We start from the raw sequence: 14,307 nt of genomic DNA, 5'->3' as shown, positions 1-14,307 counted from the left end.
GAGACCTTCAAACTATCTCTAATTGGACTTTACTGGACCGTATATTGCACTCATTTTTTTCTCTCCCATATCAGTCCAAATTAAATAACACTAGGACAGATACATGTGGAGGAAATGTTAGAGGGATATGGGACAAATGCAGGCAAATGGGACTAGCATAGATGGGGCATCTTGGTCAGTAGGGAAGAGATGGACTGAGGGAGCTGTATCACCCAATGTAGGGGGGGTGGGGGGGGGGGGGGCGATCACATTGAGCATAGATAATAGTGAAAGGCTTGGTTAAAGTGGAGAGGATGTTTCCATGAGTGGGAAAGTCTAGGACTAAAATTCATAGCCTCAGAATTAAAGAATGTTCTTTTAGGAAGGAGATGAGGAGAAATTTATTTAGTCAGAGGGTGGTGAATCTGTGGATTTCTTTGCCACAGAAGACTGTGGAGGCCCAGTGAATATTTTCAAGGGAGAGATGGATAGATGTTTGATTTGTACAGGTGTCAGAAGTTATGGGGAGAAGGCAGGAGAATGGGGTTAGGAGGGAGAGATAGATCATCCACGATTGAATGTTGGAGTAGACTCGATGGGCCGAATGGCCTAATTCTACTCCTATCACATGACCTTATGACCCTGACTAATAATACTGTCCGACATGCTGGGAATGGTGTACATCAATGCTATTAGCAACATATAATATAAAGAAACATAATTCATATCCAATTCTTCCCCTATCCCTACTCCCCCCCCCCACACCCCTGTCCCTTTCCACCGATATTCCTTCCTCTGGCTTTGTAATTCACACCTCTTTTATCCTTACTCAGCACATTTTGTCTTTTCATCTCTGGTCTTTGTCCAACCATTTGCCCCCCCCTTTCAGTTTCAGATGATTTCCGCAAACAGCAACCTGTATCAACAATGGACTAGATCCTAAATTAGAGTCATAGATATCAGAGTACAGAAACAGTCCCTTTGGTTCAACTCATCCATGCACACCAAGTTGCCATTAATATCGTTTGCCTGGTTTCACCCCATCGAAGATATTTTCTATGTCTAATCCATTCCTCTCGCCACTTTCTCTGCAAATTGAAATTACATTTAGTGTTTCTCTTTCGCTCGGTCACTTACCATGTTCATGACAGTCAGGATGTAAGTGGTGATGTTCTCTTGCCCGTGTTTCTCCAGCATTTTTTTGTCCGCCACCACCAGGGTCTCCACGGTCAGACCTTGGTTTTTCCGGGAATTCAGGGCGGTGCGTTTTAACCTGCCCCTGGGGCTGTACTCATCAGATAGAATGTGTATACCCTCGACTGGAGGATGAGGCATGTCTACAGAATGGGAATAGGGAGAGAAAGCACAGAGCCTTCAGTTCCAGAGAGAAGTCCGACTCCATTCCTTGCAGCCTCCATGTATCTGGGACTCCACGGACATGTTAACTCAACCAGAAGATAGACACAAAATGCTGGAGTAACTCAGCGGGACAGGCAGTATCTCTGGAGAGAAGGAATGGGTGATGTTCAGGGTCTCGACCCGAAACTTTGGCTTAAACCAGCATCTGCAGTTCCTTCTTACACACGTTAACTCAACCCTGCGGGAATATCCTTGAGCAAGAAGGAGAAAGGTGAAAGAAAGTGCACAACCTGAAGGGAAAAAAACGATGATCACATCTGCTGAATGGGCTAAATTCTAGTACTGTTTCAACAGCACTAAATACTTTCTCCGAGTGACAGGTTTCCTTGAGTTACCTTCACCTCACTACCATGAGAGATAAAAGCCTGAGGAAATACTTATGTGAATAGGTTTCTTGGCAAGGCAAAGCATCTCGAGCCCCAGGTGCAGCAATAGATCAAGGCATGAATTTACCAGCTAGATGAATGGTTTGTTAAAGCGTGTGAAGACTCCAGTGACAAATAGCCCAAACTAGCCAACCCATTCTCCTCTCTGTGCCGTCCCACCCAGCTGCCAATCCATATCCTGGGGCAAGGCCCTGGATCTGAAAACAAGGAGAGAAGACTTGACAGGTTTCATCCTTACTACTTGCATTTTTTCATTTTTATTTGTGAATCATTTTTTAGAGCGAGAGAGAGAGAGAGTGCAGGTTAATTGGCTTTGGTAAAGTTGTAAATCGTCTCCTCGTGTGTAGGATAGTGCTAGTGCAGTGGGGTGATCGCTGGTCAGCGCAGATTCAATGAGCCGAAAGGCCTGTTTCCTCGCTGGATCTCGAAGAGCACTTCTTCAAAGTAGGCATACCCTGCGGGGATTTCTCAGTCGAACTGTAAAAGGAGACACAAGAAACTGCAGGTGCTGAAATCTTGAGCAAAACTTAAGAGTTGGAAAGAACTATGCGGGTTGGGCAGCATCTGATTAGGCCGAACAGAGCTGGTATAGCTTTTCATGCTGTAAAGGTTAATGGCAATAAAAAAGACCAAAGTTTAACGGGACAATGCATTCAGTTTAAAATCCTATGGCATTAAATTACACAAGTAACAGTCAACATTATTCTGATAAGTAAATTGGACGCGATCTAATCAATAATGTTCAGAATAGAAACCATAGTCATTGACCCAGAGTTTGATGCTAAAGTAGATGAAGATACACAATGATTATATTACTGGACCTGTTATTTAGTGTACTGTTTGAGATCGGACACGAGTTGAAATCCCGCAAGGTGAACTGGGTATTTTAACTTTAAATGAATAAACCTGGAATTAAAATGCAAGGTAACCACTAATTATTGCCAAATCCAAAGGGTCCAAGTGAGGAAGGGACTGTGTTTTTCAACCTTCAGATCCTGCCCAACCGGCTGAGTGTTGTCAGTATTTTCTGGTTTTATTTCAGATTTCCAGCATCTGCAATTTTCTTTGTTGCCAAATCCCATCTGATTCCTTCCCTAATCTGGAGAAGATATTAGTCCAGATCTATGAAAAATGCAAAGAATAAAAACTAAAACTAAAATGCAGATGCTGGAAATCTGAAATGATAGGTAGATGGTTAGAATAGGTTTAGAGCGATATGGGCAAGCGAAGGCAGGTGCGACTAGTATAGATGGGGCATGTTGGTCGGCGTGAGCATGTTGGTCTGAAGGGCCTGTTTCTAGGCTGTATGACTATGACTTTATCATCTACCAGAGCCCAAGAGCTATCTTCAAATAGGTTAAAAATACACATACATATGCAATGGACTAAAGAGAGAGTAATTTAAAAGAAAAGTTCCTTACATACATTTCTTTCGCCGCCCACAGAAGTGCTGCTTTTGGTCTCTCTCGAGCCGCTGGGACTTGTGCTGTTGGTGGCGGGGAGGATGGAGATTGTGACTCTGGCCGCCAGGATCTCTACCCACCAGGTGATGTTGTAGTCTCTGCTCCACCGAGCGTTTGTAGAGGGCATGAGGTCGGTGCCCGGAGGCTGAGGTGGCGTTGTGTCTCGGTGCCAGGTGATGAGGTAATGGAGTTATAAGGTATTCATTTTCTTGGCTCCGTATGAATCCTGACTGGAAGACAAATGGGATGGGATTTTTTCTCTCCCCTTTAATATTTGCAACAACACACAGGAGGTTGCCAGGTGATGTCTCAGATCCAGAACATGTTGAGGGACGTATGGTAGCAGGAGGGGGGGGGGGGGTGCCGAGTGACTTTATGGAGGCCCTTGTTCCAGCAGGCCTACAGTGTCAACTTGAAGTCAAAATATAGTCTGCGGAGTAATGGTGTACAAGACACTTAGAGGAAAATAGATGCAGTGTACAATGTTCAGCCAGAACAGTGGTGTTGACAGCGTATGGAGAGGCAATGGAGCAAGGGGAAAGAAAAATGACAAGAAACATTTCTGCATTTGAGTGAACTGTTATATATGATGCTTGAACACACACACAGGCCGGCACAGTGGCGCAGCTTGTAGAGCTGCTGCCTCACAACGCCAGACATCCAGTTATGATCCGAGATCTCCGGCGCTGTCTCTGAGGAGTTTGCAAGTTCTCCCTGTGACCAAGTGGGTTTCTTTCAAGTGCTCCGGTTTTCCCCCCACATCCCCAAGACGTACATGTTTGTCGTTAATTTGCCACTGTAAAGATTGCCCCGGGTGTGTAGGGAGTGGCATGGAAAGTGGGAAACATAGAACTAGTGTGAATGGGTGATTGACGGTCAGCGTGGAAACTGGTCCTGCGGCCCATCAAATCCACGCTGACCACTTAATACCCCACACACTAACACTATCCTGCATACTGGTCACAATTTACAGAAGCCAATTAACCTACAAACTGGCAAGTCTTTGGAATGTGGGAGGAAATACGGGAAAAATCCATGAGCTCACCGGGAGAACGTACAAACTCCGTGCAGGCAGTACCCGTAGTTAGGAGAGAACCCTGGTCTCTACCGCTGCACCACTGTACCACCCCAAGGCACTTGGAGAAAGACAGCCTCAGTGTAAAATGTTCAATAGTTTAGTTTAGTTTAGTTTATTGTCAGCGTGTACCAAGGAACAGTGGAAAGCTTTTTATTGCATGCTAATCAGTCAGCAGAAACACTATACATGATTACAATCGAGCCATCCACAGTGTACAGATACATGATAAAGGGAATAACGTTTAGTGCTAGATTAAGTACAGTAAAGTCCAATTGAGGATAGTCCGAAGGTTTCCAATGTGGTAGATAGTAGCTCAGGACTGCTCTCTAGTTGTTCGTAGGACGGTTCACTTGCCTAATAAACAGCTGGGAAGAAACTGTCTCTGAATTTGGAGGTGTGCATTTTCACACATCTGTACTTTGTGTCTGATGGGAGATGGGGGGAGAGTGAGTTGACTATACTGGTGGCCTTGCCAGGGCAGCGTAAAGTGTAGGTGGAGTCAATGGAAGGGAGGTTGGTCTGGGCTGCATCCACAATTCTCTGCAATCTCTTGCGGTCTTGGATGGAGCTGTTCCCAAACCACAGTGGAACAGTGGGTTAGAGAGAGTGCGAAGAGACAATGGAGGAAGGGGAAAGAAAGAAGACAAGAAACATTTCTGCATTGGAGTGAACTGTATATAGGGCGATACAGTGGCGCAGAGGTAGGGTTGCTCCCTTACAGCGCCAGAGACCGCGGTTCGATCCCGAGTACGGGTGCTGTCTGTACGGAGTTTGTACGTTCTCCCTGTAACCTGCGAGGGTTTTCTCCGGGTCTCCTGCTTTGTACAGGTTGGTAGACTAATTGGCTTAGTAAAATCGAAAATTGTTCCTACCGTGTAGGAAGTGTTAGTGTGCGTAATCGCTGGTAGGTACGGACTCGGTGGGGCGAATGGCCTGTTTCCGCGCTGTATCTCGAAACTAAACTAAACTAAACTACCAAAGTTTGGTCAGTGGAAGATGGGTGGGAGAGGATGTGGCAGATTATTGAATTAGGAACAAGGGTGTGGAAGAATTTAAATATAATATTTTAATTTCTATTTATATTTTTTCACTTTTTTGCCAGATGTCTCCAATATGTCTTATGAAATATCTTTCTGGGTGGCTGTTCACCACATAAACGGACTCAATAAACCTCGGTGTATATTTAACAATGGGGAGATTATGGCTCAACTAATTCCTATTTTAACAACAGTCACCGGAATTTAACTGGAAACAAGCATTCTATTCTCCATTCACAAGTCACAAGAACTCCATTCCAATCCCGTCTTCTGAACGTTTCACAAGGCCACAAGCTAATTACAGAGGAGAGAGAATCGGCCGCCCAGCAGAACCTCATGGTCCCCGCTCTCACTGCAGGTCCACCACCAATTTTACAACATCCTTGGTTCCAGAGCCTTTCTGGATTTCCCATTTTGCCAGACCAACAGAGGTCACGGCCTCCGAGAGGAGTCCAACGGTACCAGAACGGTCCGCCTAGATACTGACCCGCAAAGTCGGCCATGGGAACGGATCTGCGTAGTTCCAGAGCCCCGGCCGTAGGTGGAATATTCAGCCCGCTGATCATCTGCGGAAGTCCCGATGAGGTCAAGATTGGTTGGCTCACCTGGCCTAGGCGCCCACATATTCAGGGGGACTTCTGGGGGGAGGAATTCAAGTGCGCTCTCATCATTTTGTTATCATTAAAGGAGGTGCCAGACCACCAGTTGCGGAAAATCGGTGGTGAATCTGTCTACATATCACTTTGAATTATGCCACTTTTCTGCCTTTGCTCCAGAAAGCTACTCTTATACTGACCAGACACTTGGGCAGCTTACAACCCAGCAGTGTGAACGTTGATTTTTCTAATTTCAAGTAACTCCTGCATTCCCTCCACCCCCACCCCCCCCCCTTCTCTCTCTCACCCCCCCCCTTTCTGCCCTCCCCCCCCCCCCCCCATCGTAGTAGTCCTACGTAGCAGTTCCACTGTTTACATCCTTGTATCTGTCTCGTTAACACATCTTCCCCAGCCAACAATGGGCCATTGTGGGCTCCACCCTTCCTCAGGTCATCTTTAATTTGCATTGTATCCAATTAAATCATATCACACATCTACATCAGGTAGTGCATGAGAAAATACACTGAGTGAAGAACATAGTGTTAAAGTTAAAGAGAAAGTGCAGTTAAAATTGCCAAAGGTTGCAACAAGGTAGATTGGAAGACAGCAGTGTGAAGAAGGGTTCTGACCCGAAATGTCAGCCATCTATTATCTCTAGAGATGCTGCTTGTCCCACTGAGTTTTCCAGCACGTTGTGTCTATCTTCAGTATAAACCAGCATCTGGAGTTCATTCTTACTCATGATAGATTTGAAGATTAGGAAGCTCATTCCCAACAAATGCAGAACAAGTTACCAATCTGAGTCTGTTTATGAAGCTGATAACAGCAGGGAAAAAGATGTTCATGAATCTGGTGGTGCGTACTTTCAAGCTTTTATATTGTCTACCCGATAGGAGAGGGGAGAGGGAATGACCAGAGTGTGAGGGGTGTAGATGAAGTCAATAGCAGGGTTCGAAGGGGGGAGATCAAGGTGAGGAGAATGGAGGATGCATCTTAACATCGCTGTGGAGAATAACCTACTTGAGTGTAACACCAGCTCAGTCAATGGGACTCCCTTAATTCATAATTCTGAAGAAGGGTGCTAACCCGAAACATCACCTAGCGATGCTCTCCAGAGACGCTGCTTCACCTGTTGAGTTATTACAGCGCTTTGTTTTTTTTTCTGTGAACCAGAATCTGCAGTTCCTTGTGTAGGAAGGAACTGCAGATGCTGATTTATACCAAACAAAGACACAAAGTGCTGGAGTAACTCAGCGGGCCAGGCAGCATCTCTGGAGAAAAAGGATGGCTGGCATTTCAGGTCGGAACCCTTCTTCAGACTGAAGGTAGTGGGGTGAGGAACGCGAGGCTGGGATAGGGGTTACAAAGGGAAAGACGTACAATTCCTTGTATCCACTTAACTACCTGACTGCCCATTAAATAAACACAGTTTCAGATTATCTCGGCACACAGCAACTATTATAAACAATGGACTAGATCCTAAAATAATCATAGCTTTTACAGTACAGAAATAGGCCTTTGGTCCAACTCATCCATGCATAACAAGTTAACAATCTGAGCTAGGCCCGTTTGCCTAGGTTTGGCCAAAGTTCCTCCAAACCTTTCCTATTTATGTGTCTGTCTACACTTAACAAAGTTCACAAAAATATTGGTGGACTAATTGCCAAAATATGCGCTCCGTTGATCGCAACCATGAGCTAAAAAAAGGTGCAGGTAATCCACTTTTAATGGGTTAGTGTGTGTACTAGAGCGTGCTTTGATCGTTTCCAACATAAATACTAGCACACTAAGCCCTAAAATAAACACAAACACGCCATAATCCCTGTGAAAACACGGCATGGTGAACATGGAGCATTTCCTTGCCTTTTGGTTGGTTTAGCTGTGACTTTAGTTACCATTCTGGCTTCACCCATGACCTCACGACCCTTGGCTGCTAACCATTTTTATTCCCCTTTCCTTTACCCAAAGCAACAACTTTACGACTGTGTCACTGTGCCACTCTCTAGTTCTTCTGAACACCGACCTTTCTGTCCTGGGCCTCCTCCACTGCCAAATTGAGGCCACACCCAACCTATGGGAACAGTAATTCATAACACGTTGGGTAGTTTACTTACAGCCTTACGTTGAATTCTCCAATTTTAAGTAACTTACCTATAAACAACTCATTTCCCCCCCTCTCCTTCCCCCCTGAGTCCCACTTGCACCCGCACCCATTTCTCCCTTTCCCTCTACATTCTTTCCTCTGGCTTCAGAATTCACACCTCGTCCCCACCATATCTCAAACCTTTTGTCTTTTTATCTCTGGCCTTTGTCCAACCATCGTGTATCAAACCGACCCGCACTCCTCCCCTGTATCCACCGATCACTTGCCAGGCTATGTCCTGCCCCTCCTATCTTCCAGCTTTCTCGCCCCTCCCCTCCAAAAAGAATCCGAAGAAAGGACCTGACCCGAAACATCACGTATAGAAATTAGGTGCAGGAGTAGGCCATTCGGCCCTTCGAGCCTTGTATCCATGTTCTCCAGAGATGCTGCCTGTTACTGCAGCACTTTGTGTCTATTTTTGTAAACCAGCACCTGCAGTTACTGTGTCTTCTTGGCAATACCCTGATTCCTTTTATTTTTGATTAGAATACATACAGTAGAAAGTTCAATTTGAATAGTTAGGCAATGGTAGTCATCCAGGGGGCTGAAGTAAAGACAAAATCAGAATCAGAATCAGAATCACACTTTATTCGCCAAGTATGTTTTGCAACATACGAGGAATTTCATTGGCCTGGTCAGTCATACAATTAAAAGCAACAGATCACCCAAAAACACATTTTAGCATAACATCCACCACAATGACTCCGACACATTCCTCACTGTGATGGAAGGCGAAATAAAGTTCAAGTCCTTCTTTTTGTTCTTCCTCAGTCGTGGGCCTCGAGCCCTCCGTTGACGGAACGATCTTGACTCCAGTAGCTGGCGTTTTGGACCTCCGCGTCGAGGCATTCAGCTCCTGCATCGGGGGGATATCAGCTCCCCCGCGCCGGACGATCGAACCTCGCATTGGAGCTGGTCGAACCTTCTGCGACGTTGCAGCTCCCGACTCGGCCTCTCCCAAGACTGTGAGCTTGATGGTAAAGTCCGAGGTGGCCGCGGTGGGAGCGATCCCAGGCAAGGAATCAGCTCTGATGTTAAGTCCAAGCCCTGTGATTGGGCTCAAAGTCAGTCCGAGGAGGCTTCCAGCTCCATCGATGATAGGCCGCAGAGAGCCCGGAGAATGTGATCCGAAAATTAATCACATCTCCGGCAAGGTAAGAACTTGAAATAAAAGTTGTCCCCGATCCCCTCCCCCCTCCCCCACATAAGACAAACTGAAGAACATTAAAACAAACTTTTAACAACACTAAAAATAACAGAAAGGATGAGAAAACGAACAGACTGTCGGCGGAGCAGCCATTGCCCCAACCCCCCTTGGTGGTTTTTTTGGTTGTCCGTCCTATGAATGAAGACTCTTGATCCATCAGGAACATCAAAGTGTGTAGAGAGACTTGTGAAAATGCAGATTTAAACAAGATCCTACTTCCACGAGAGAACACTTCGATCAACTTTGTACTATACACTTTGTACTGTTCGGGGATTGTACTGTCAGTTCCTTCCAATGCAAAAAAAAATGATTTTACTGTACTTCGGTACATGTGATATAAAGAACCGTGGAACCTCTTGCACTATCATCTACTTGTTCTTTTTTCTAATTGTGTTTTGCATGAATCTTGTTTTTCACATTTTACGTGTAATGCATGTATAATTTAGTGCTCTGTGAGCTTTTTACCAACTTAGTTGAGCCGTGTTTCTGCGCTGTATCTCTAAAATCCAACGTTAATCTTTATCATTGTCACAGCTGATTGCCCTCGCTTGCCCATATCCTGGGTAGACAACCACAAGATGCAAACATCATTTTTATTGTAAACTTTTGGCCAAGCAAAACAGTACGAAGAAAGTTTTATTAAAGGATAGATGGTCTTTTCTTTTAATGCGTGTCTGATTGAAAAACTAAAACAAAGTTTCTAGTTGCCTAATTATACAGATTGGCCATGGGAACATCTTGTATTAGAGTTCCAAAATAAGAGGTTTGCCCAGTTGAGGTTGTACCCAGGAGCAATAACATTTGAGAAGGGAAATTGCTATCCGGTTGGACTTAGGATGCTAAAGCTGAGTTGTGGCCTGAGGGGCCAGTAAATGGAACTTGGGAAATACAACCCTGACAGTGAAGTTCAATGAAGGGATGGCCACTGAGAGATGGTTTTGTTTAGTTTAGTTTAGTTTAGAGATAGAGCGTGCAAACAGGCCCTTCGGCCCACCGGGCCCGTGCAGACCAGCGATCCCTGCACATTAACACCATCCTACACCCACTAGGGACAATATTTATATTTACCAAGCCAATCAACCTACAAACCTGTACGTCTTTGGAGTGTGGGAAGAAACCGAAGATCTCGGAGAAAGCATGGCCCCATTGTCAGCTGCGACAGTCATACACGTGGTTTTCATTAAGATGAGTTGAAGATGACAGCAAATTGCTTCACGAGAGCTTAAGCATCTGCCTGGATGATTCATTCTATCCATCCTACTTGGGATTGGTTACACAGGGCAGCACAGTGGCGCAACGGTAGAGTAGCTGCCTTACAGCGCCAGAGACCTGGGCTCGACTATGGGTGCTGTCTGTACGGTGGTCTTATAGGGAAGGATGCTCCTCAACCTGCGGAGCATCTTGGACAATACAGCCTACCCCCTCCATTGCCGTGACGAGCACCTTCAGCAACAGATTAGTTCCACTAAGATGCAGCACAGAACGCCACAGGAGATCCCTTTTTCCTATGGCTATCAAACTGTACAACCCCTCCCCCTTCTGTCGTGGGGTAGACTGGCTCCCCCCCCCCCCCCCCCCCCCCCCCAATCTTTGCACATCCACAATCCTGGACATTCCACTCACCACTGTATCTTGTGTTTTATGACTGTTGGCAGACTAATTTCCCTCCTGGGATATATAAAGTTGTATTGTATCGTAACAGAGTTTGCATGTTCTCCAGGTGATGACGTGGGCTTTCTATACCAGCTGTGCCACCGTGCTGTCCTGTGTGTGTTGAAGCATTGCACAGTTCAATCCAATGTAGAAGTATTTCTTGTCTTCTTCCTTTAAAGACTTAAGACTTTAAGACTTAAGACTTTTGCCTTCCATCACAGTGAGGAGTATTCACCTCACTGTGGTGGATGTTAATTTGTGTTTTTTGTGTGTGTTTTTGCCATTTTTTACTATATGTAGGACTGCAAGGCAACAACATTTCGTTCAGACCGCAAGGTCTGAATGACAATAAAGGCTACTTTACTTTACTTTACTTTTCCCCTTGCTCCATTGCCCCTCCATGCTCTCTCAAACCCACTGTTCCACTGTGGTTTGGGAATAGCTCCATCCAAGACCACAAGAAATTGCAGAGAATTGTGGATTTAGCCCAGACCATCACACAAACCATCCACCCTTTCAGTCACTCCATCTACACTTCACACTGCCTCGGCAAGGCCACCAGTATAATCAAGGATGGGTCTCCCCCCAATTGCTCCCTCTTCTCCCCTCACCCATCAGGCAAGAAGAACAATGTGTGAAAACGTATACCTCCAGATACAGAGGCAGTTACTTCCCAGGTAACTGAACCATCCTATCATTAACTAGAGAGCGGTCCTTAGCTACTATCTATCTCATTGAAGACACCTTTAATTGGACTTTACCTTACACTAAAAGTTATTCCCTTTATCCTGTATCTATACACTGTAGATGGCTCAATTGTAATCATGTATTATCTTTCTGCTGACTGGTTAGCACACAACAAAAGCTTTTCACTGTACCTCAGTATACGCAACAATAAAATAAACTTCAAATCCTGACCATGTGGGTTTTCTCCGGGTGCTCCAGTTTCCACCCACACTTCAAAGACACACAGGTTTGTAGGTTAATTGGCTTCGGAAAAAATTGTAAAATTGCCTGGTATGTGCAAAGTGATCATTGGTCGGCACGAAATCAGTGGGCCGAAGGGCCTGTTTCTGCGCTGTATCTCTAAATAAGAAATTACATCACCCAGCTTGTTCCTAAAAGACACAAAGGTGTCCACAACGCAAACCCATACCTGAGGGCATTTTCTGGCCTTTATGTGTAAATATGTCAGGTCAACAACTGTCTTTAACTAGCCTTCAAATTTTAATCGATTGCTTGGAATCGAATATAGTGGCTGTTTGGACCATCAATCATAGAAAGGCTATAGCACACGAGGACGCCACTCAGTCACTTAGTTCTGTGCCAGCATCGTGTAGAATACTGACTCTGTTCCATTACACATATGTAGACACACGGAACTGCAGATGCTGGAATCTTCCATAGAATACAAAGTGCTGGAGTAACTCAGCGGGTCAAGCAGCATCTCTGAAGGTATAATAAAACGGAACTGCAGATGCTGGTTTGTACCAAAGATAGGCACAAAATGCTGGAATAAATCAACAGGTGATGTTTCAACCCACCCATCCTTATTCTCCAGATATGCTACCTGAGCTGTTGAGGTACTCCAGTACTTTGTGTTCACATCCATCCCATACTCTATCATGTTATGGTTTACTGAGTATAACTAACAGTTTATTATTCTGTTGATGCATGTAATGTGCCAGTAAAGCTGCAGCAAGTAAGAAGTTAATTGCCCCTGTCCTGGTGCAGATGAGCGCTCAGGACTTTCTCTATAGCCCTTCAAATATCTATCCCATTCCCTTGAGGTCTTGTGTTGGATCATGTTATCTTAAACCAGAGTACCAGACTATCTCATGTTTATCTATATCTCTATCTTACACCAAGGATGTGAGCGGATATTCTGCCTAAACCTTCCCATATCGCCTTGTTGATCAATAGTTTCGTTTAGTTTTGAGATACAACATAGAGACACACCATTCAGCCCACCGAATCCATGCCGACCAATGATCACCCAGACAGCAGTTCTATCTTACACACTAGATACAATTTACAGAAGTAAATTAACCCTGCACGTCTTTTGAATATAGGAGGAAATTTACATAGGGCCAATTAACCAACAACCCCCCACGTTTTTAGGATGTGGGAGGAAACCGGAGGAAACCCACGCAGTCACAGGGTGAACGTGCAAACTCCACACAGACAGCGCCCGGGGTCAGGTTCGAATCCGCATCTCTGGCACTGAGGTGGCAGCTCCACCAGCTGCGCCACTGTGCCGAGTTCCATCCAATGTTTTGTAATTCTGCGGACTGATCTCAACATTGACTACTATCAGTTATTAACATTTTCACAAGTTTCGGCCCAGCATTTCCTAACACCCTGGGGCCCAATGTGCACATCCAAAGGATTTAGTTAAGACACAGTGCTTTAAGCATTCCTGAAACATGTGCATATTTAATACACCCATAAATTAGCAGAAATATTTTTCAAATGGCAGGGGCTATTGCTCTAATTCCTTTTTCAATAAATAGTTCGTGAGATATTCACAAGAACTGCTTAAATTATTTGCATATCCTCACTTATAACTCTCATTGGCCTGCATTTAAATGAGTCATCGCGAGCCATACAATACAGACGCAGGCCCTTTGGCCCACCTTCCCATGCTGACCAAGGTCCTGTCCCATCTCTTAGTCTTACCTGTCCACAATTGGCTCATATCCGTCTAATCCTTTCCTATCCATGCAGTTACTTTATTTTACTATCATTTACTTTAGAGATACAGCGCGGAAACAGGCCCTGTGGCCCACTGAGTCCGCACCAACCACCGATCACCCCTACACTAACATTATCCTACACACTAGGGACAATTTACAATTTTTACCGAAGCCAATCAACCTACAAACCTGTACGTCTTTGGAGTGTAGGAGGAAACTGGAGCACCTGGAAAAAATCCACGTGGTGACGGGGAGAACGTACAAACTCCATACAGACAGCACCCGTAGTCAGGTTCGATCCAGGTCGCTGGTGCTGTAAGTCAGCAACTCTACTGCTGCACCACCGTGCCGCCTGTGGTCATCGAAGGGTTTACTTGTGCTGGGGTCCTACATGCTTCTGAAGTTTCCAAAACATTCCCAGTGCTCCCACTACCTTGTGGAAACTTTCTATTTCACTCCTAACTCTTCCTGGTTGAGATCCCAAGGGTTGGGAGCAGATCTGAGTTAGAACTCCCTACGGAATCCTCCACGACAGGGAACCATTCAACGAGACAAAGTCTGAAGAAGGGTCCTGTCCTGATACTTCACCTATCCATGTTCTCCAAAGGTGCTGCCTGACCCGTCGGAAGCACTCCAGCACCTTGTGTCAT

General features: G+C 45.2%; 1 protein-coding gene across 2 annotated transcripts in view; it reads right to left on the bottom strand.

Annotated features, from left to right (window-relative positions):
* Window positions 1–14,307, bottom strand: part of adamts18 (ADAM metallopeptidase with thrombospondin type 1 motif 18) — a 175,649-nt gene that overhangs the window by 86,044 nt on the left and 75,298 nt on the right. Inside the window, exons 4-5 of one of the 2 annotated variants that reach the window (XM_033035863.1) lie at window positions 3,210–3,477; window positions 1,117–1,316 (exon numbers count right to left, since the gene is read on the bottom strand). In XM_033035863.1, coding sequence (XP_032891754.1) covers window positions 1,117–1,316; window positions 3,210–3,477 — 468 coding nt within the window. Of the gene's footprint in view, window positions 1–1,116; window positions 1,317–3,205; window positions 3,478–14,307 lie in introns of those variants that run through there. The other variant, XM_033035864.1, reaches the window with a different exon arrangement.

The sequence above is a fragment of the Amblyraja radiata genome, chromosome 17 (assembly GCF_010909765.2).
Source record: "Amblyraja radiata isolate CabotCenter1 chromosome 17, sAmbRad1.1.pri, whole genome shotgun sequence".
NCBI classification, from domain to species: Eukaryota; Metazoa; Chordata; class Chondrichthyes; order Rajiformes; family Rajidae; genus Amblyraja; species Amblyraja radiata.
This window is presented reverse-complemented; position numbering and strand designations above follow the sequence as displayed.